The sequence below is a fragment of the Micropterus salmoides genome, unplaced genomic scaffold (genome assembly GCF_014851395.1).
Source record: "Micropterus salmoides isolate LMB-PRFRI ecotype aquatic unplaced genomic scaffold, ASM1485139v1 Ms_hic_scaffold_1, whole genome shotgun sequence".
Lineage (NCBI taxonomy): Eukaryota > Metazoa > Chordata > Actinopteri > Centrarchiformes > Centrarchidae > Micropterus > Micropterus salmoides.
The window spans coordinates 16,926,900-16,948,415 of record NW_024040040.1 but is presented as its reverse complement, the minus strand read 5'-3'; the positions used below and the strand labels follow the sequence as shown (position 1 = coordinate 16,948,415).

The following is a 21,516-nucleotide window of genomic DNA, read 5'->3' as shown; positions in this document are numbered from 1 at the left end:
AGGGCTACAAAGCAAGCTAAGCTAAGGTATAGGCTACCCATAGAGAACAAAGTATTATTTGCTTGGGTGCAAATTCAGCAAACTTGTTGTGTTGTCAGTAGTTAAGTCACAATCTAATGTGCTAAGAAGGTGATAATAACAAGCTACCTGTTGACACTTTGTTGTCAAAGAAACAGTTCGACATAACAAGACTCTTAACAGTCTGTTAGCTTAGCTCAGAAAATAAAGACTGGAAACAAGGAGTAACAAATCCTCCTACCAGCACCTCTAAAGCTCACAAATTAACATGTTATATTTAATTTGTTTAAGAGTTTTTACAGGTTAGCATTTAGAGGCAAATACAGTTGTAGTTTTATGGGAGTCTTGAGCAGTGTTGGGCAGTAACGTTAATGCGTTACTGTAATAATATTACTTTTCCCAGTAAGTAAGTAGTGTAACTAATTACTTCTCTAAAACAGTAATATTATTACTAGTTACTAATGCAAGTAACGCTGCGTTACTCGTTACTGAACGCACCATCTTTGTGAATCCACAACTGTGCGGCAGCTCAGCGGCACCGGACTTTGTTGTTCATGTCCGTTGATAGCCAAAACTAAAGGAAGAAAGTAGAACGAGGAAGAAAGGCGTTCTGTCCACAGCTATGAAGTAGCTACTGCCATTATTGTGTCACAGTCGGATGCAAAAAACATTGTCGTCTAGTGTAAACCAGCAAAAAGCTTTCAACCGCGAACATTTCTACATCTGATTTATTAAAGTGTCTGCAACGTGAAACTTAAGAAAGAAACTCCGGCAGCTACTGCCACTAATACTTGGACTCGTCGGGAGAGAGTGGCTTTGACGTAGCGTTTTGTAACTACTGAATACTGCACTTATAAATAGGCTACATGGATGTACTTGCTTTATTTTTTTTTATTTCAGCCGCTTGTGTGAAACGTTAGGCCTAGGCTATATGCTTTGTAAAAAACATACTCGTTGCTGCTGTTATGAATATGATATTAGCTAAAAAGTAGGGAGAGACTGCTTTGTTTAGGGGTGAAGGGGGGTGGTAGTGAAAGTAGTGTTTCCCATAATTAGCCTATAATTTGGATAATTATCAACACTGACCGCCACGTATCGATTTTCAAATTTTTAAAATCATATTTGATTGAGGAGCATGTATTCGTGCAGCACCTTCTCGCTCACTCCCTCTTTCTCTCTCTCTCTCTCTCTCTCTCTCTCTCTCTCGTGAACATCGCTGGACAAACCTGCATTTCCATGCATCCATCATCCTGACCTGACTGAAACCACTGATGTTCATACCCCGTACTTGTTCACCTTTTCTTTGGCACCAGCCTTAATTTGGTTAATTTTGGTTTAATAAACATATTTTGTAAAACTTTTACCATGGTGTGTCTCCCTTTTGTTGTGGTATTTTGAGCCAGGTCATAACAGGAGAAATAAGTAATTAGTAATATATTGCAATTTCTGAGTAACTTGCCCAACACTGGTCTTGAGTCACCGCTGGTTGCCCGGCAGAAAGTTTCTGCTTCCAGCCAAGAAATAGCTGGGCACATAAACACAGTAAACAACAACGTGTTAATTATTGAGCTTTAGTGGGACTGGTAGGCGGATGGTTACCTTTGGACAGTGCCATGCTAACTGTTTTCCCCTGTTTACACTATTTGTGCTAAGTTAGGCTAACTGTAATCAACTTCTTATTTGCAACATTTGATTTACCTTACAGATCTGCAAAGACTACAAAATTGTGGCCTCTGACCCCAGACTAACTGTTATCTATTGACCCAAAACTGAATATTCTTATGTGATGGGTGGTGATTTTACTCCCCACCCAAGATTTTGTCAACAGATTAATTTACCAAAACTTTTACTACTGTACTGTTGTAATTGGCAAATCTTTTTCTCAAAGAATATATTTTTAAATAGAGAAAAAAAAGTGTTACTTGATAATCTGACAAGCACACAAGCCAACAGCATCAAGTGGACTTAATTGTGCACACGGCCTTGACGATATCTGCTGCATCATGGAAAGCATTGGCCCTGTCGAACAGCTTGCAGAGGAATCTGAACTCAGTGGGCCCTTGTTGTATATTTAACGTAGAACATCGGCACTAAATAAAGTAAAAGTGATGACGCACTGGCAAGTCTGAGCAATGTGGATGATTAACATTAATAGCGTTAGGAAATGAAAAGACAGTCAAGGTTAAAAGTCTGTTCTGGTGACTTTCTGGAAAATATGTTGCTTCTTTATAATTAGAGGACAAAGGAAAGAGTTTCAGTACATATCACAGTTAATAAGGAGTCATCGTTTTTGTAATGTTCTGCATCATTAAGCAGCAATATCATCAATGCATTTACTAATTTGTTTGATGAATTATAGTGCGGAATGGACTTTTTATTTTCCCATTATTTACTCTGTGTGTGATCTCTCTTTATTTTTACAGTTGCTTCCATATTATACTGCAATAATAATGGTTGGTATCTTGTTGCCATACATGTACAATAGCAAAAGAAATATAATGTATGGAAATCTGGAGGGATCAGATAATAAAACTAGCATCCTACCAGTTTTTAAGAGGTATTGTCAGATGGCAGTAGCCCAGCTATGTATTTTTTTATCAATATTTCCAAGCTAAATCAGTGGGTTGGTCAACATAATTCTAATACAGGAACACAGTCTTTCACTGACATATGTAATGGGTTACATCTCATAGGCACACATACTATAAATAGTCCATTTTTTAAGCATTTTGCATATTGTTCATATTGTAGTCTTAAGATGTAAGTCAGTTTCTTTATACAGTCCAGTCATCCCTTGTTGGCGTTTGCCCAGCATTAATTTTTTCCCTGAAAACCCTTTTTATATAAATAAGTAAGTAAGTAAATGCAGACATAATGCGAACGTCATTTCAGGTCATCTGAATGTGTTTCAAATTTACAAAAAAATTACTTGGCTGTCTGACTTAGCAGTTATTGGATTTAAAAATGACTTGTGTAAACTTCAAAGCTAGTTCAAAGAAACACATTGATTTATATGGTTTTTGCAGCTATTCTCCTTTTGGATTTCACCATGTTGCAGTTTCACACATAAAATTTGAGCCCCAAGCTATCACCCCCTGCAGCTCAGGCAGCCATCCATCACTAATGCTCCATGGTTTACTGATGCAGCTACAAGCATTGCTCACTTTTACACATCCACAGATATGAGCTGCGGCGGTGTCTGCTGCAGAAAATTACACTTGAACCCCTCAGTCCGGTACAGGCTTCAAGATATGTATGTGAATTATTTGCACCTGGAGTCAAGCTGTTTCTGTAGTGATGCACTCTGCTGAAGTATCCGCAATAAAAATCAAACATAAAGATAATGGAACGGCTCTCTATAGTGTGTTTTAACCAATGATGCATTACAGTATAACATCCTGACTGAATGGTTTCAGCTGACAGTGAATTTTTGGTTTGACAGCTGCGTTAAAGATTAAAAAACTTCTCACGAATTTTAAAGAAATGGTATCCCTTTCTATCTTATAAAGTGACTAAATGACTGAATCACATGCTTCCTAATACAGACGTTTCCCCTTTTATATTCATCTGTCCCTGAGCCTCTTATGATTGTCTTCACTTGCTCCCATGGGAATGGGTTCTGCGAAAGCATCTTCCAGCTGATCTTTCAGTGCATACCCTGCTGCACAAACTGATCTCCTCTGACTTATTTTGACTTCATGTAACAGCAGAAGGCTGCAGGTCGAGCTGTGAGACATAGAGGGAGACTAATGTTGGACAACACTGACGTTTCTCTCATGATATATATAGTGTGCTCTTTTCCCAGAGCTCCGTGCGGCTGGTATTCTGTGAGAGAAACAGGATCCTCAGGACTGAAACAAGTCAATGTTCCCACAGCCAAACGCCACGTGTCCCTCAATCCACACTCTTCGTGGACTGGTCGACCCCACTTCAGCCGCTCAATGCTTGAGTGCTACAACACTGCAAAATTCTGCAAAAATCACAAGGTTGTATGCTGTCCTTGATATTTTTCAAACAGCTACATGTTATGTTTTCATTGTCATACTAATGTACTCTGAACTGAGCAAAGGCCAGGGTATGCTTGAAACAAACCACTTTTTCCCATATACTATGTGAAGCATACGGACCGCCTAAACGTACCCTGTGAAGATTTTCGACCACCAGTTGTGCTATGGAGCAGTGTTCATACAAGTTGGTCCCGGTTTTTGCATTAATACACGCAAGGATGCACATAAGTGAGCAGATGCTATTCAATTCTTGGTTTCATGCTATTCTACTGATCAACAGGTGGTGACTGTAGTACGCCAACAAATGTAGTAATGTACCAACAAAGGCAGTGAATAACAAGGCTGCAGAGAACCAAATATGGATATAAAGAATGCACAATCTAAGATCTTTTAAAAAATCGGCCTATAAATGTTTTTTTATGCGGAAGGAAGACCAAGGTCCCGTGAAAAGAAATAGCGTTTTGATGATTACTTATGTCACATAACTCACGTGATATAAGTAATCTTTTGGGATCTTTAATTTCTCTACAAATTATTCAAAGATTGTGCAGTGGATGTATAGATGTCATACATCAAAATTTAAACAAAACAGGCAACTGGCTTCTGCATTATCATATTGTTTATGTTTAAAATTTTAACTCAACTAGAAACTGTTTTTAATTTTACCCTTTCTTTGTGTTTTTCTGCACCAGACTCATATTTGCAACTCATTTGACTGAATCCCTGAAATCTCTGCAAAACGGATTCTGATTTTGTTTTTTAGGAATGAAGTTTTGACTTGATAGGACCCAGTTAACCTGAACAGCATCCACTTGTCCTACAATTTATAAAATGACTAACTGACTGGCATTTAATAACACACAGTAGTAAAGATAGTAGATGGTATATTAGATAGAATGTTATAAATTCACAAATGATGGATCATTTCAAGTGCTTCATTTGGGACCAAAGCTCGGCATGCAAATTCCAGTCTCTGCTACATGTGCATGAAATTCTTCCTGCCATCTTTTTGTGCCTCGGCTCCTTCTGTTTTACAACAAGTCCAGCAACTTCAAATCATAAAATAACGTTGCCGTTAAATAATTTGATGACAGCTGTATGGAAATGAGAACATTTTAAATGTAGAAAACATTTTTTAAATTATCAAATTAATTACTCCAGTCACAGCTCACCTGAACAACTGATTTCAACAACTCAGGTTTCATTACACACAGATCAAAAATGTAATATAACACTTTTGATTCCTGTGGGGAAACACTCTTTTCTGTTGGTGGCCCACCAGCACAGAGCTTCAGCAGTCCTGCTCAAAGACACTGAATGACAGTTACGACCCATGAACTACTCGCCAACTGTCTCCTCATATCATATGACTGTTAACTGTTTTGTGCAACATATTCTGATTCTCAGTGACTCCAACATATATGACTGGTGGAAAGTACCAGTCCAGGCGTACCGGTCACATGATGTTTGACACATGGTTAACGTGGGTTAAAATAACACAATTTTTCACACAGGACTCCAACCCCATTCTCCAAAAGTTCTGAATTGGTTTAACCATCCACTCACATACCTCCTTATGCAGACTTTTTCGCTCTTCATACTACATCACCTGGTTTTATTTGATCCCGTTATACTTTCTACGGCGTGCCTAACAATAACGTAAATATGGGTCGTAATAAGCTGCTTGAACAATCGACTTATACGGCCGTTTTTCTGTTGAGGACAGGTGGGTTTTGTGATGCATGTGTCTGGGTACTCTGTCGAGATGTGATGGGAATATGAGAACATTTAACTGTGGGAATACTCTGTTAATCCACACTTTTCAGCAACTTTCTCTCTAAAAACTTGAAACTTAGTTCAAACCCAGGAGGATGAAAGAGTATTTAAGGCCAAACTGCAAGCTTGTTTGATCTGTTTTTAAGGGCTAATCAAGAAGAGACTTGCTTTGATTCGTTCTCACACACGAGTGCTTTCATCGTAGCATGGCATACACCACCAAGCTCTCCCCACTGATGAATCAAACACCTTCAATAAAGCCTCAGAGCCAGGCCTTCTAATCCGACCTACAGCTGGTGAAGCTCAGGGTGCCAGGAGGTTTGCCTTAATGCGTGTCTTGTTTAATGATCTCTGCCCCACTACCCTCAAACTGTCAATCATCCTGAAGGGAAAAGAGTTTGCAGCAAGATGCTCTGCTGCAGAAAAGTAAAACTATTAAGACGTCAACATTTGCTGTAATTCAGTGTTTTTAGTGCTGACACTAAATATGCAATATATTTAGTTATCACAGTAACTGTTTGCATACTGTTTGTGAGTTGTTAGCTAGTCAACCAAAAAGTGATATCACAATTCATTTGAGGCCCAACGAGGTAAAAATGTCTAGTGTTTCACTAGATAATTGCAAATACTATTGGGTTTTCTTAATTGCTCCTATTTAAACCCCATTTATCATGACCAGATATGTTGGGAGCCACTGCTCTGTGGACGTAGAAAGATGTGACTATACCTGAAAGTATAGCTTCCTAAATATGCACATTTTGAGATGAGAATATAATATTCTGTTCAATACAGTTGTGCATTATCTGTCTGATATTAAAGGCTGGATCACATATGAGCAAACCACTGTATTGAACGCAGCTTACTGTTACCTGGATGTTGCTGTTTTTGTGATCAACTGTTTATTTGTATTTTAAAAAGCAAATAAAAAAATTCTGCTCTATCAATGCAAATCTCCCAAACCCCCACATCATCCAAAAATATTTCTCGAAAATAAGCACATTTTCAGTGGGACAAAGTACAAGTGTATCATTCAGGTACATGAAATTATACAGAGCCAATGAAACGGTCCCACTCAACTTCAACTCTCATGACCCTACAAATACCATTCACCCTAAACTTGCTTACCAATCTGTTGGTCGGCTCCCTTTTCGTTGGTTTACGGCAGATTACCAGCACCAGAAGGCCGTGGCTCTCCGTCCTGATATCGTACGCACTTAAACAGATTAACATGTCACTTCTAGTCACATGCCAAACCCCCAAGCCTTTTAAAGCTGCATCTGGAGCCTGCTGGGGTGTCCTTCTGTCAGCCCAAATATTTACTCACCGGCAGGAGGTTTGTAGGAACCTTGGAGGAATGCTTCAACACCTGTTGATTCATTTTGTGTTCAGTGTAGTCTATTAAATGGCAGGAAAATTTGAACATTTGACATCAAATCAAAATATTTGACTTATAATACAGAGACAAGCAGTAAAAGTTCATCTAAAAATCTGCTATCAGTCCTTTATGTAACTATAAATGCAACTAATCTTTCTTTATTCATAACCTGTGAGTAACCACAGACCTTAAAGCATGGTGATGATCTTTAAGAGGTAAGCTAATCCTTTTTGGTAACATCTCTTTCACTCTGCTGACCACCACATACCAAAACATCATCAAACTATGGACGCAGGCGCTGGACATCGTGTCTCAGCACATGGTAATAGCTTTAAAGCCAAAGTGTTAAATAATAACGTCTCTGTCTGAGTTACACAATTAAAAATGCTTCATCAGCCTTACAATTTAATGTTATCTCTCCCACTCCAAACTGTGTCCAAACTGAGACACGAATGCAGGCCTGGTAACTTGACCACTTCCCTCTCCTCCCCCCTCACCCATCTTCCCTGCTCTTAGATACTGTATGACACTGTTGCGGGTTCTCATGGACATGCTGCCCTTTGGAAATTCCCTGGCTGCAACCAATATGACCTGTCGTGCAACACCAGTGTCCACTCAAGACAGTATCACTGCACAGGAGCCGATGAATTATCACCACAGCTTTGATGTGGTGGGCAAATTGTCCACGGGGCGCGTTACCACCGCCAGGGAGATATCATGTTTTGCCCTCGTCAGCAAATTCAATTGAACAGCATTGGTAATTTACTGTAAGTCTGCAAAACAGTAAAAGTAGGACTTTGAGGTCAAATGCATTTTCTTCAGCGAAAATACACATAGCCATGTGCAAATAAAAGACAACTAAATGTCATAGTTTAGATTTTTTGTCTCCTGGCCAAAACCCAATTAATCCAGTTAGATTAAATCAAGATCAGCAGACCTTTCCTGTGACCCCGAGCCTCTGGTAGTCTCTCTTCTTTTAATCTCTATATCTGTCTAGTTAGCAACAACCTTGTAGAAAAGCTGCCACAACGCAGATTACATCCTGCTCACTGTGTTCTGTAAATCCACTCAATTTAGACATTTTGGTGCATCTGTACTTTAAGCTATTGTTCACAGCAAACTGCAACATTGGGCTGTGTCTTCAGAAATACAGACAAATATAATACAATGCAGAAAGGTTTTCAATGAAATGTATTGTTAATGAATAGCATGTCCAATATTTAACACATTTATAATGCCAGCCTAAACAGCAGTGATTTTTTAGAAATATATTGCACATATCACTTTGCATTTCCCAATCATTTCAGTATTTTTGGATTTCTACATTTACCAGACAGGTGATGAAATGCTGACGAACACACAGAGATGCAACCTTTTGCATTTGCAATATGAAGTAGATGAAGAATGTGTCTGTCAGGGTTAGAACATGTACGTACACACACACACACATATACACATCACCTGGCACACAACACTCAGCCTCTTACCTCTTGCAGTGAAGCTTTAGCCCACTGTGCTATCGTGCCTCTGCAGTGCCACTGGCTGTGCCTTCAGCCTGCCGGCTCAAATGAAGCGTTATCCTCAGCGTGAATGTTTGCCCTTCCCAACGGTGAGCGTCCCTTTTCTCTCCTCAGTCGCGTCCTCAGCTGGCCTCTTGTACAATCCAGGTGGTCTGATAGGTGGGAGAGAAAAAGAGGAGCGTCTCCTGACAGACTGAGGGAGCTGCTGTGTGTGTGTGTGTGTGTGTGTGTGTGTGTGTTTATGACGATGTCTGTGGCTGGTGACTGTGAAGACTGTATGTGTGTGTGTGTGAGAATGAGAGAGCAGAGGAAGAGAGACTCGACCTGCTATGCAGATATCAGCCCTGTTGCAGTTAAATTTAAACCACCCTGCCTTCTGACACCTTCAGCCACGGCTGCCCTCCCTCTCCAGCACGCACACACACACACTCAGATACAAGCACACACAGAGCTCTGACTGTACCATATGGCCCTTGACAGAAGACTGAGCCCTTGGGAGACCGTGATTGCCCCTGAGGAGATAGAGTGAAGGGGGTGGGGGGTGGCAGGGGCAATATTTAGACAGGAATTTAGATGAATGAATGTGAAAATGAAAATGGCACCAATATTGTAACGTTATGTATTCCTTTGACCTGTTAAGCGTGGACTTGCCCGGTACTGGAGAGGACGTTTGATTTTCACACAAAATGCAAAAGAGAAATCCATGTCTGATCCTAGTATTTTGTCACCCTATGCATGCCACACACCTCCGTGAAGCCAGGAATCTCAGCCAGAACGTCAAACCAACCATTTTTATCCATACCAAACACATCAAACACCAAACATCTAAATGAACATCACAACATAAATCACTCTGTAATCACTGTATGTGGCTGCATTTATTGCCATCCAGATATCTCCCATCTCATCCTACACCACCATCTGATATATATTCAGTTAATAATAATCTACAGGATGATGGTTTTGATGGCGATATTGCTATTAAAATAAATATTTTATACCAGGTGAGGATGAAAATATCACATTTTCCATTATTGCATCTCCATTTACTATTTGATAGCAAAATAAATATTTATATGATAATATTTTATGCATCTAGGCCAAATGAGTTATTCCTGATTTTGGGTATGTTATTATAGGCGTTTTTTTCCTGGAATTAGTTGTATGTTTCCAAGATTAAGGGAGCTTTGGACAAAATGTCATGTATGTAATGTAGTGTATCTGATGCATCATGATCGTCGAAGTGATACATCATGATCATGTTCTTGGTCGTTTTAAAAAAATTTAGCACACACTGAGTAATAACGTCAGAGTCATGAAGGACAGAATGCAGCAGAACTAGAGATATCATCCTTTTTATTCCATGCGTACTTCTTCCGTTTCAAAACCTGACGCCTACATTACCCACAATGTAACTGGACTGCCAACAGTTCTGTCAGAGATTTGGTTGTGTTATGCTAGTAGCGGCTAATGTAGCCTCGAGCCACTAGCCTCAAGCAGAGGAAAAGAGCAGGCTACAGAGGTCCGGTAAGCTCACTTCTTTCTCCACACCTCCAGATTTGTTTCAGTTTAAGACTTGGAGTCTTTTGCCCCAACTGACTCAAGTGACATCACTTGAGGCAATTCCTCAGATTGGGCACAGCTCCCTCTGGAGCCACATGAGGCTTTATACAACTTACATATGTACTAGTGCCCCCTAAGACATGTAAGTCACATATATGTGTAAAATTGGTGGAGTTCCCCTTTAACAAATCAAGTGATTTTTTCCCCCTCCACCTTGGAGTGGGGTGGGGCTGCACCAAAAATAGAGCCCCGACACTTTGAATGCCGACCGCTGTGCCGGTTTAAGAAACTGGGTTGCTTTCTGAGGCAGGAGGGTCACAGACTGTTGAGTCACAGGAGGAGCGTCTTTCTCTCTGCAGACGTCAGAGCCATAATAGAATTATGGGCATTGTTCAGCTTCAGATGGCATACAGAGCTAAAATAAACTGCTCTTAAATGAATTAGTTTTCTATTCAAAGTCTGCTTTTTCTGGTCAAGAAAAATATCAGACCCAGTAACCAAATAAGGATTGACCTGTGGATATGTGTGAATGTGTGTTTCTTTAGGTGTGTGTTGTGTGTGTGTGTGTGTGTGCGTGACCTGAATTGCATCAGGACTCAGCCAGCGTCAGGAGTCCTCCAGCTGTCAGTGGTTCCTCTCCTTGACACACTGCCGTTAATCTCCTGGGCCAACTCAGTTTTCTTTCACCTTCGTTAGCTGTGTATGTGAATGTTGACTGCTTTATAACTTTACACACTATAAACCCACCCCATATCAGTTTTGAAGTGGTGAATTGGTGAGAGTTGGAGAAGGTAAAATGAAGCTTGGGTTTTGTATCTTATTCTGCCACTGGATTTCTCAGGGGTCTTTAGACTTCAACCTACAGTAAAGTACTGGTCACTGCTACACACTACGGCCGCACCTAATGATTATTCATTATCATTTGTATACCACTTTGGACAAAAAGACTCAATTAATTATTTTGTCAATAAACTGTCAGACAATAGGAAAAATTTCCTGTTATAATTTCGCATCCCAGAGTGACATCTTCAAATATCTTGTTTTGTCCGACCAACAGTTCAACACTTAAAGAGATTCAGTTTGCTGTTATGTATGACAAAGAAAAGTAACAAATCCTCACATTTAAGAGGCTGTCACCAGCAAATATTTGAGATTTTTGCTTAAAAACTGACAGAAATAAAAATCTGATATTTGCAGATTCCATCCATCCATCATCAACCGCTTATCCTGTGTACAGGGTCGCAGGGGGCTGGAGCCAATCCCAGCTGCCAACGGGTGAAAGGCAGGGAACATCCTGAACAGGTCACAAATCCATTGTAGTGCCACACATAGACAACAACCACTCACACCTAAGGACAATTTAGGGTCACCAATCAACCTAGGCTGCATGTCTTTGGAGGAAGCTGGAGCACCAGGAGAGAACCCACACAGACGCAGGGAGAACTTGCAAACTCCACACAGAAAGGCCTGGGACGACCAGGGTTCAAACCCACGACCTTTTTGCTGTGAGGCCACATTGCTAAACACTGCACCACCGCGCCACCCAGTTGCGGATTCATGTTGACTAATTGTTGTAGCCCTCCTCCACACTGATCTCAGGTCGTCAGCTGTTTTCCCTCATGTAAAACATATTGGATTCAGTTGTCATGAGCATGCATCATTTCAGCTCTTTTAGCTCACGCAGAATAAAAACCAGTCTTATATTAATCTTGTTTATGGTCTTTTGCTCAGTCACTCTTTATTTTTCTCTTCTTCGCCTCCTCCGACATCATCTTCTTTGGGCCTCTTCACAGCCTGTGCCATGATATCCATTCTGAGAATACTGAGCTAGCTTCTTGCTAAGTACTTACACTGTACATTATATACTTTTTACTTCGTCTTATATGGCTTGCTTATTAAGAAGTGTCGTATTGGTGCCATTACGCTGTTGTTTGTGCACTGGATTCCAATGTTACATAGCCCCAATAACCAGCACCCCGATACAGAGTTGCGATGACAGAGACGCCATTCACCCTGTTACAAGTCAGTGTACGATCAAAATGATTTTGAAGTTGTTATTTTAAGATAGAAGTAATACATAATGTTCCTTTAAGGAGTTTCTTCATCAGATGAGAAAACGGCTGCAGGAAGAAGAATAAAAGAGGAAATGTTCTGTAAACCCTGAGAGTGCATGGATGGTATTTATAGTTGATCTTAACCTAGTAGAGCTGTGATTTTTATATCCCACTCAATGAATCAACGCAATAAGCAACAGTATTTCATAGCCTTAACTAATTACATTTCCTTGCACACAAACAGCAATTAAGGATAAACAAAGAGCACTAAGTGTTATCACAGATGGTACATGCATTATGAGCAGTCTAGTCTTAATGAGCAACCATATTAATGTTTTGTTAGTATTCTGCCTTATAGTGAGTGATTGAGTGTGATTGAATATATTCAAATGCATCTTTCGTATCTGGATATCAACAACGAGACTGATCTGAGATTACTGAGGGCACATTACTGGGAATTTGTGCAGATGCACAAAACACACATTGTTGTCAAGTCCAGACATTTTACAGTGTAAGTCCCAGAAGAAGTCTTCTCTTTATGGTAGACTTAGATGTGGATATGCCTACCTCCTGAAGTGTGTTCTTCAGTTGGCTGGGTGTTGTAAAGGGGTTTTCTTTACCATGGAAAGGAAACTACGATCATCCACCACTGTTCGTGGACGTCCAACCCTTTTGGTGTTGCCAATCTCACCAGTGCGTTTTTGTTTCTCAGAAAGTACCAAACTGTTGATTTGGCCACTCCTAATGTTCCTGCTATGTCTCTGAAGGATTTTATTTTTTTTGCAGCCTAATTTCTGCCTGTTTCACTTGCACTGACCTCATGCTGTGGGTTCACAAACACAGCTTCCAAATGTGAATGCTACACCTGGAATCAACTCCAGACCTTTTATCTGCTTAATTGATGAAGAAATAATGAAGGAATAGCCCACACTTGTCCATGAAACAGCTTTTGAGGATTGTGTCCAATTACTTTTGGTCCCTTGAAAAGGAGGGCGCTACATATTAAAGACCTGTAATTCCTAAACCCTTCCTCCAATGTGGATTGTAATTTTATTATGTTTTGGTAAACAGCCAAAATAACAAAACTTGTGTCCAAACATATATGGACCTGACTGTATGTACAAACAACAAAAGTAATTCAGAGTTAGAAAGCTAAATGGTACATTACCCTTGACCAATATATAATCTATGAATTTAGTGAAAAATTCCTCCAAAATGGATCCAGAGAGGACTAATAACATAGTTGAGATTTAAAGTTCATTCTTGACCTTGGAAACAGCAGTTGTCAAAACAGTCTCACCACAACGTTCGATCAGTAACGGTTCTGGAGCTTTTGATAATATTGAATAATATTGCTCATCCGATGAAAACAACTAGGAATCTGCTGAGGAAGTGCTGTGTGATAGAATTGAAAGTTCCAGCTGCAAAATGGACTCTGTGGTAAGGTTTTGTCTTATTCATATCTCTGTAATTAGCCTTTGTTTCCTGTTTGTGATCTGGAAAAATCGCAACAGCTGTTTAAAACGTCTTCTTCTAAACAATCCACCAAAAGTGGTTTTGGAATAAATGGGAAATGAGAAATAAGGCCATGCAGCTGCAGTGTCTCAATTTTTATCATCGTAGTTTTGAGAGCCAACAACTTACATCATCATCTCGTTACCTGCCTGGGGTCGGGACCCCAACAAGGAGTCCCAAGATAAATCTTTGGGGGTGGGAGATGTTTAACTGAGGAGGAAACAATTCTTCCTCTCATTGTTGCTATTTTCTAGTCAATTAAAAGAGGAGTTTACTGCTCCAGCTTTCTAAAGGTAATTTAAAGAATAACAGAAGCAACCAGCAGACATATGCGACCAGTGATGAGGGATCATAAGTAGACATTGCTTTGTTTTAAGGGATCACAAGCCAAAAAGTTGGAAGCCATTGTTCTAAACACTACTCATATTTCAGTAAGTATTTGATCTTACTCAATCAACTGACAAGGCTTTAATCCAACAGTAAAAAGCACAGTTTTATGCATCACATCATTGCAAAGACAATGAAGTTGATTTTCATATGCAAAATGTGCCACAATTTGCTCTTGTACTGAATTAAGATACTTTTAACAGTCCCATGCCAGCTCTCCATACTGAACTGCCGTAAATTACATACATCTTGAGGGTAAAAGGCTAAAAATTCTCCATCGTTCTCACGGTAATGGCACCATGGAACCCATTTTCCATTAGTCTCTCAGTAAGTTAGAACACCTGTCTGTCCAATCCTCATTCTGTCTTACAGCCACCAGGGTGCTGTTTTATCAGTCCCTTTATGACCTGTCTGCTTGGGTTGTTCAATACGCTATATGTCGAAGCAGCTGTAAATGGCCTTTTTGGGACACTTCTCTCGGCACTGGAGAGCTTTTACAGAACACAATGGCTTGTGTGGATTTGTTGTGTCAGAAATGTGACAGTTCAAATGTCTACCAGGCTTTTGATGTCAATGAAAGTGGGGTTTCAGCGTGTTTGTATATATGCATGTACTGCAAAAGTGTTTGGGGGTCATTTAAAGTTTGTATTTTTAAAACATGTGGCGTAATGGCCAACACAAAAAGTAAAAAGTCCTGTTGTCTAATAGACGTGAGTAATGTGTGTTGTAGTTACTCTTACTACGCCTGTCGAGCTTTCTGTTCTTGCACTGTACATAATTACTTCTCAAATAAATAATCAGTTTTCAATGAACAGTGTCAGATTTACAATCCAAAATCCTCGGTTTGAAGATTCAATTCAATTCTAACCAGCAAAATCAACAAGATTCAGGCAACAGAAATGCCACAAGAAACTGCCACTGAGATTTTATCAGCTGTAGCTAGTTGGCTAATCAGGCTAATGTTAGTCCCATGTGTTGGTTAAAAATTCTGTCTCCGGCTGACTTTTTAATGTTTCCAGCTTTTAAAACAAGAATTATATATGCACTTGATGGCTACTTACATGATATCATGCTAAAAGACTGAGGCTGAAGCTATTGTTACATGTCCTGGGCAAATAGTCAGCATCCTCACCAGCTGATGATTCATGTAGAAGACTAGGAAAGAAACAGACTATAATTGTATTGCAGGGTTGAGCTATAGTCCTAGTATTAGATGTATGATAAGGAAAAATGTATCTGTAACACAACCCTGCTGCGTTTATCAGGGATGATTTTCATACAGTGAACAGATTTTTTTGTAAAATACTTTCACAGAGCAAGGCCACAACATACTTTACAAGAGTAAAATAAATTAGAAATAAGACCATAAAAAACATAAAAAACAATAAAACATAAGCAACACAACAAACCAGTTTACACAAGATTTCCAGCCACTAGACAGCATGAGGTGAGAGTCTTCAGCTGCCCTTTAAAGGCGTCAGCAGATACTGCAAAACTTATGTTTATAGGAAGAGTGTTCCACACTTCAAAGGTGGGATGATCTCCTTTTGTTTTTAGCCGAGCACGAGGAACGACCAGTAAGCCGTGGTCAGAAGACCTGACCTGCTGGTGATATAGTGATGCAGGTCAGAGATGAACACAAGTGCCTGACCATGCAGGGCTCTGTATGTGAAAACAAGAACCTTAAAATAAATCCTGAACCTGATGGGAAGCCAATACTGTAGAATGCTAGTTAGCTGGATTGCAGTTTAGTTAGAGCAGCAAAGCAAACAGTTTAATAGGTCCCTCTCACTTTTGCAACCCTCTGGATTAAGCCTATTTCTATATATATAATATAATATAAAACTTGGTAGACCTCCCATTCCTAGTGACAGTGCGTTTCAGTCATCAACTGAATTGAAATCTGGGAAATATTAGTGTTTGGTGAAGTTCTTTAGGACCAAGTGTAGTCTTTAGTAGTATTTTTATACATTATACATTACATCTACAAGGACAATGCTGCTGAAATGCATTTCCAGTAGCAGCAAAGTCACAGTGTACCACCTGCTTAACATTTCCTCCCTGTGAAAAGACAGATACATGGTAGAAAGAGATACTTACACCGGAGAGGAATTTTCGGTATGAAGAAGATGAGAAAAGTCAATTTAAATTTGATTTTTATTGAGGAATGATTTGTTAGCTGCAATGTAAAACCATGCAAATATTTTCCACTTGGCTATGCCAAGCCAATGTCATAAAGCACCAGTTTATCACACACACACACACACACACAAACACACACACACACAGAGATACACACCCTCGCTGACCTCTTCCTCCTTCCTCTCTCCCTCAGTATTATGGGAGCGGGCAGTTTTAAAACAGAGGTATTTACGACTCAGCACTCTCCTCTAGAGTTCCTGGAGCTCCACAAACATGTGGGACTGGCAGTGTAACACCACCAGCTCAGTTTAAAGATAGACCAGGTTTTGGTTGGCTATCTGACTATTTTGGATTAGGGTCCATCTGTCTGTCTGCGCACCTGCCTGTCTATCTGTCTGTCTGTCTGACTGTCAATCAATCAAATCTTATCTAGAATTGGATGGGGATTACACCGGTCACTTCAATTAAATTTAAATTTAGCTCTTCATGGAGCAACAAGTGTATTTGTGCTCTATATCTGACATATAATTCCCTCTGCAGTGGTGGAATAAGAATTTAGATAATTTAATTAAGTAAAAGTAACAGTAAAACAATGTAAAAATATATATACAAAGGATTAATTATATACATATATATTTTTTAATGTGAAATCTAAATCTGCAGAGTAACTAGTGACTATAGCTGTCAAATCTGTCAAGTAATGGTAGTGGAGTACAGGAAAAAGTATAATATTTGCCCCTAAAATGTAGTAAAGAATAAGTATGAAATAACACAAAATGGAAGTTCTCAGGTATTTGAAAGTACAAGTATCTCAATTGTACTTAAGTACAGTATTTGAGTAAATGTACTTAGTTACTTTCCAATACTGTCCTTGTGTATTTTATTATTTTATTCTGGACACTGGAGATATTGTAATCAATCTAAGTTTGGTCACATTTATATTTTATTTTTCTATTTCTGATATGTACACACAAAAGTAACAGCAGTAGTAACAGTAGTAGTAATAGAGGTTGTGGCAGTGATGCAGTATTGTACATATACTATATAATGAATGGTAAGTTTTCATTTTCAACTGTTTAAACTATGCAAATTTGTAATATTATTTGTTGGCCTGACAAAATTAGATATTCCTTACTTCACCTTGAGTTACTTTCAACAACTTTTACCTGTTCTTTAAAAACTAAAAGAATCTGTCGCCATCTACTGATCAAAAGGAGAATTTCAGCCAACCTTGAGCCACAGGTGAAAACGATGCAGTGATGATTAAAAAACAGCAACTCCATCTGTTCAAACAAAAGAGAGTGTTGAGGAAAGGAACAGAGAGACTCTACAGAGCTGACTGGCAAGATTTGTATGCAGGGCCTGCAGCATTTTGCTTCTTTCTTTTTAATGTGTTTTTAAAGGGGTTTAAAAGTCAAGCAGACATGACAGACAGATATTTAGAAATTCTGAGAGACAGCGGTCATGCAGTCAACTACATCCCATCAGGTCGACAGCTCCCCAGAACTCCTCCTTTGATGGATGTAACGAGACACCTGGATTTTTGTAATATTGATCCAAGTGAGGATTGTGAGAAACCACCGCATAATATGGAGGTAAATGCCGAGATTGTGCATTATTTCACCCCTCTTTATCAAACTGCATACTTACTGTAATCAAATCTGTTGTCCTCTCACTTCATCAACAGGCGGGTGCTAGAGGTCAAGATAACCTATACAAGACTTTTGATTTTAACACTCCTGAGGCAGAAAGAGATGACCCTGAATCATTGCTGAAAGGGATGAAGGGGTATCAAATGACCCCAGGTGACTTGGAGTTTATTAAAAGGATGAAAGAAGAGAAACACATTAAAAAACTTCAGGTAATTCTGGGTTTCTCAACTCACTGATGCTGCTTGATTATGCTCATGTTTTTTAGTTGCACCTTTTTACCAAGATGGCAGTGTGCTGATGCACAATGGTATATTCTGACTGTCTTCAGGGAGACCTGGAAGAGGTGCAGAGGTTGTTAAAGAAGGAAATGATGGCTACAGAGCTGGTGTGTGCTTCCAGGGAGAAAGTACAGGCTGAACTCAAAAAAGTGGGTCTCTCTTTTCTTTTTTTAAAATTATAATACACAAGGTTATGAGAATATGACAAAACCTATGCAAGACACCCCTTTTTAGCTTGTACACGCTGAAAGCCTTATCTCCAAAATGTCAACTTTTCAGTGAATTAAGTTTGGCAAAAAAAAACAACTTAAGGTTTCAAAGGTTTTCCTCCAACAGCAACCACTTCACGATTCCTTGTGGTTCGGTAGCTGATACAGGGGACATCTGATCTCCTCACATCATAATAACACACTCTCTGAATGTTCAAGACTGTGTCTGGTATAAGCATGTTCACGAGCATTTTATATTGTGCCTGGAATGATATTATTTTTCCCAAATATTTCTTCCCCCTACAAGGTAAACGATGGTATAAATGTGAAGTTAAAGATGATGGATCCTTTGAGATCATTTCTCTGGCATTTACAGTCTGTTACAGTGGAAACTGACAAAAAAAAACAGCCTAAAAAGTTGTAGGCCAACAAAGATTAAGAGGCAGGTTGCATCCACAACTTCAAACACAAACCCACTGAGCCTGCAGAATTGTTGAAATAACATGAAATGTCAATCACTAATCTTAAACTTGTGTGAAAAGCGTGCAGGTTCCTTTCACTTGAAATGTAGCTGGAAAGAGAACAAATAAAAAATACCCTGTTCTTTCTGTCAGTTCCCATCCTGTGAGGAGCTCACTGAGTGGGTAAAGGTGGTATTCAAAATGACATCGCCGTCGACTGAGTTAACAGACCTAGATGCCAAGTCTCTCCTGGCCATGGTGACAAAAGAGAACCTCCAAAGAGCCATGGATGAGAAGAGGATTGAGCTCACTCGGAAGGAGAAGATGGTGGCAAGCAAGTAAGCTGTGTGCCCACGTCTTGAGTCACTGAAGGTGGTCAAATCATACTTTAAAGGATCATGCCAGTGTCTCCTAATATATCAGACTATTGGTTTGCTTGATTGCCAGCCATTTTTCAAAGCATGCTATGGTTCTTTTAAGGTTTCTGCTTGTCTAACGTTACCTTCAAGTTAGCAATTGGTTTTAAAACAGTATAGTAGGGAAAATGAAGGACACTCGAGTAAGCATCAAAAAGGGAAGCCAAGAGCTTGATGAGAAGATCTATACCACTCCTGTATGTACAGTAAACATGAATACATTAGCATAAAGACTGGAAACGGAGGGAAGTGGCTAGCTTGGCTCTATCCAAAAGGTAACACAGTCCACCTATCAGCGCCTCTAAAGCTCATTGATTAACACGTTATAGCTTGTTTCTGTAATCTGTTCAAATACTTAAGGGTAAAAACATGTTGTGGTTTTTATGGTTTAAACTTGCTAATTACCTTAAAGTACAACAGTACCTTCTAATGCAAATGTTTTATTACAACACTTTTATTGCCCCAAAACTTCACTTTGTCATTTTCACTAAACTGATTGTTTACTGCGTTCAATTTGTCCACCAGATTATCTCATGAATGCTGAAAAAATATTGTCCATCTACACTGTACGTGTTTTAACATTTAATATGCAAGCAAAATATGGGGTTAAACACTAACCTGAATTCTTCAAACATAGGCGGAAGAAAGAGATTGAAGAGAGAGGGCAGCTTGAAAGACTAATTGCCAGTAAACGGGTAAGAGAAGCTCCAACCTGTGTAACATTTTGTTGAGTGATTTATTTATGTTTAACTATTAATATCTGCTTTCAGCTGGGGATACAGGGGTTGATGAACCAGTTAAAGGACCTGAAATCTGAACTTGATCAACATGAGGTGAGAATCTGAAATGATTTTGTTATACACACATTTTTGGTCTTCACACTTGGCTGATTGAGCAAAAACATAGTCGCATCCAGTAACTGAAGGCTTTTGAGGATTTACTGTACTCTGGTTTCACAGGAAGCCTATAAAGCTCTTGAGATGCAGATCAACTCCCAAAAAGCACCAGACTTCCAAGTGGAAGCAGATACCTCAGAGGAACTACACGCCACTAAAAGCCAAGTGAAACGCAGAGGAAAGGAAAGAAAGGCTGTTAAATCTACTGAGAAGTTGCAAGACACAACAAACCAAAGTAAATCAATGAGTAAACACACAGACTGTAAAACAGACAATCAGAACACTCTGAAAGATGATCATGCAAATAAGAACAGTGAAAGAGAAACTTTGAAGGCAAAACAGATGTCTGGAGCTGCGGCAGAGAGGCCAGCAAAGCCAGTAAAAGCAGTCAGAGTGTCACGGAAGAAAGTCGAAGAGCAACAATCAAATCAAGTGTCTGTACACACTGTGAGAGGGAGAAGAAAGCCTCCTGGGACCACACAGACTGCAGCATCACAACTGAAAGATCGAGGTAAAGTGAAAACTGAGGAAGATCAATCCGCATCGCAGCAGGCAGCTTCCTCGAGCAGCGGAAAGAAAGCTGCTGTAGCTGCAGATGATGTTCAAGAGGGGGCGCAAAACGCAGGTCTTAGGAGATCCAAGAGGATAGCAAGCAGGAGGTGATGTGTTTCACTGTTGAGCAGCTCCACTGGCATTGGTTGCTCATGCACTTCAGTGATAGCTTTTGCAGACTGCTGACACCACAGCTTTTTTGGGTATGTAGGGGATGGCAATGGTCGGTCCAGACCTAAATATCTCATAAATATTTTGATGTTTTGCCTAAATCTTCATACAGACAAGTGTTAGCATGCTAACAGTCTAAATTAAGATGGTGAGCATTAGACCTACTGAACATTAACATGTTAACCTCTAGCATGGCTGTAGACTTAGTCTTTGAACTTTGTGATTTTTAATTGTCTGTATATAATTTTAAGAGGCCTTTTTTTATTAATGTAAAAATAAAATTAACTTTCTCAAGTAGATTCGCAACTGAGAATTGATTTGTGTGTGATGCATATGCAAAGTGTTTTCCACTAAAGGTGTACAATAAAGTACAAATATGACTATTGTAAGTGAAAGTATTGCTGTGAAGAGAACATTATTTGTTTTCCAAAGGATTAATCTTAATGTGAAACCTGTCTGTCTGAATGGAGGTCAAAGGTCATGGTCAGCTACACAGCAGCAGCTTGTTAGAGGTGACTCTGGGT

At 39.5% G+C, this 21,516-nt stretch overlaps 2 protein-coding genes across 3 annotated transcripts in view; one reads left to right on the top strand and one right to left on the bottom strand.

Annotated features, from left to right (window-relative positions):
* LOC119904349 (filamin A-interacting protein 1-like) overlaps positions 1 to 9,083 on the bottom strand; it is a 30,106-nt gene extending 21,023 nt beyond the window's left edge. The window contains exon 1 of one of the 2 annotated variants that reach the window (XM_038720946.1): positions 8,664 to 9,083. The gene's annotated coding sequence lies outside the window, so the exon portion shown is untranslated. Of the gene's footprint in view, positions 1 to 6,926; positions 7,168 to 8,663 lie in introns of those variants that run through there. The other variant, XM_038720955.1, reaches the window with a different exon arrangement.
* An 8,570-nt stretch (positions 9,084 to 17,653) lies between these two features.
* LOC119904325 lies at positions 17,654 to 21,291 on the top strand. The gene is made up of 7 exons (XM_038720910.1): positions 17,654 to 17,952; positions 18,045 to 18,218; positions 18,338 to 18,436; positions 19,111 to 19,295; positions 20,011 to 20,068; positions 20,144 to 20,206; positions 20,333 to 21,291. The coding sequence occupies exons 1-7, from the start codon at positions 17,782 to 17,784 to the stop codon at positions 20,930 to 20,932; spliced, it is 1,350 nt and encodes a 449-aa protein (XP_038576838.1). The 5' UTR covers positions 17,654 to 17,781; the 3' UTR covers positions 20,933 to 21,291.
* Positions 21,292 to 21,516: the final 225 nt, after the last annotated feature.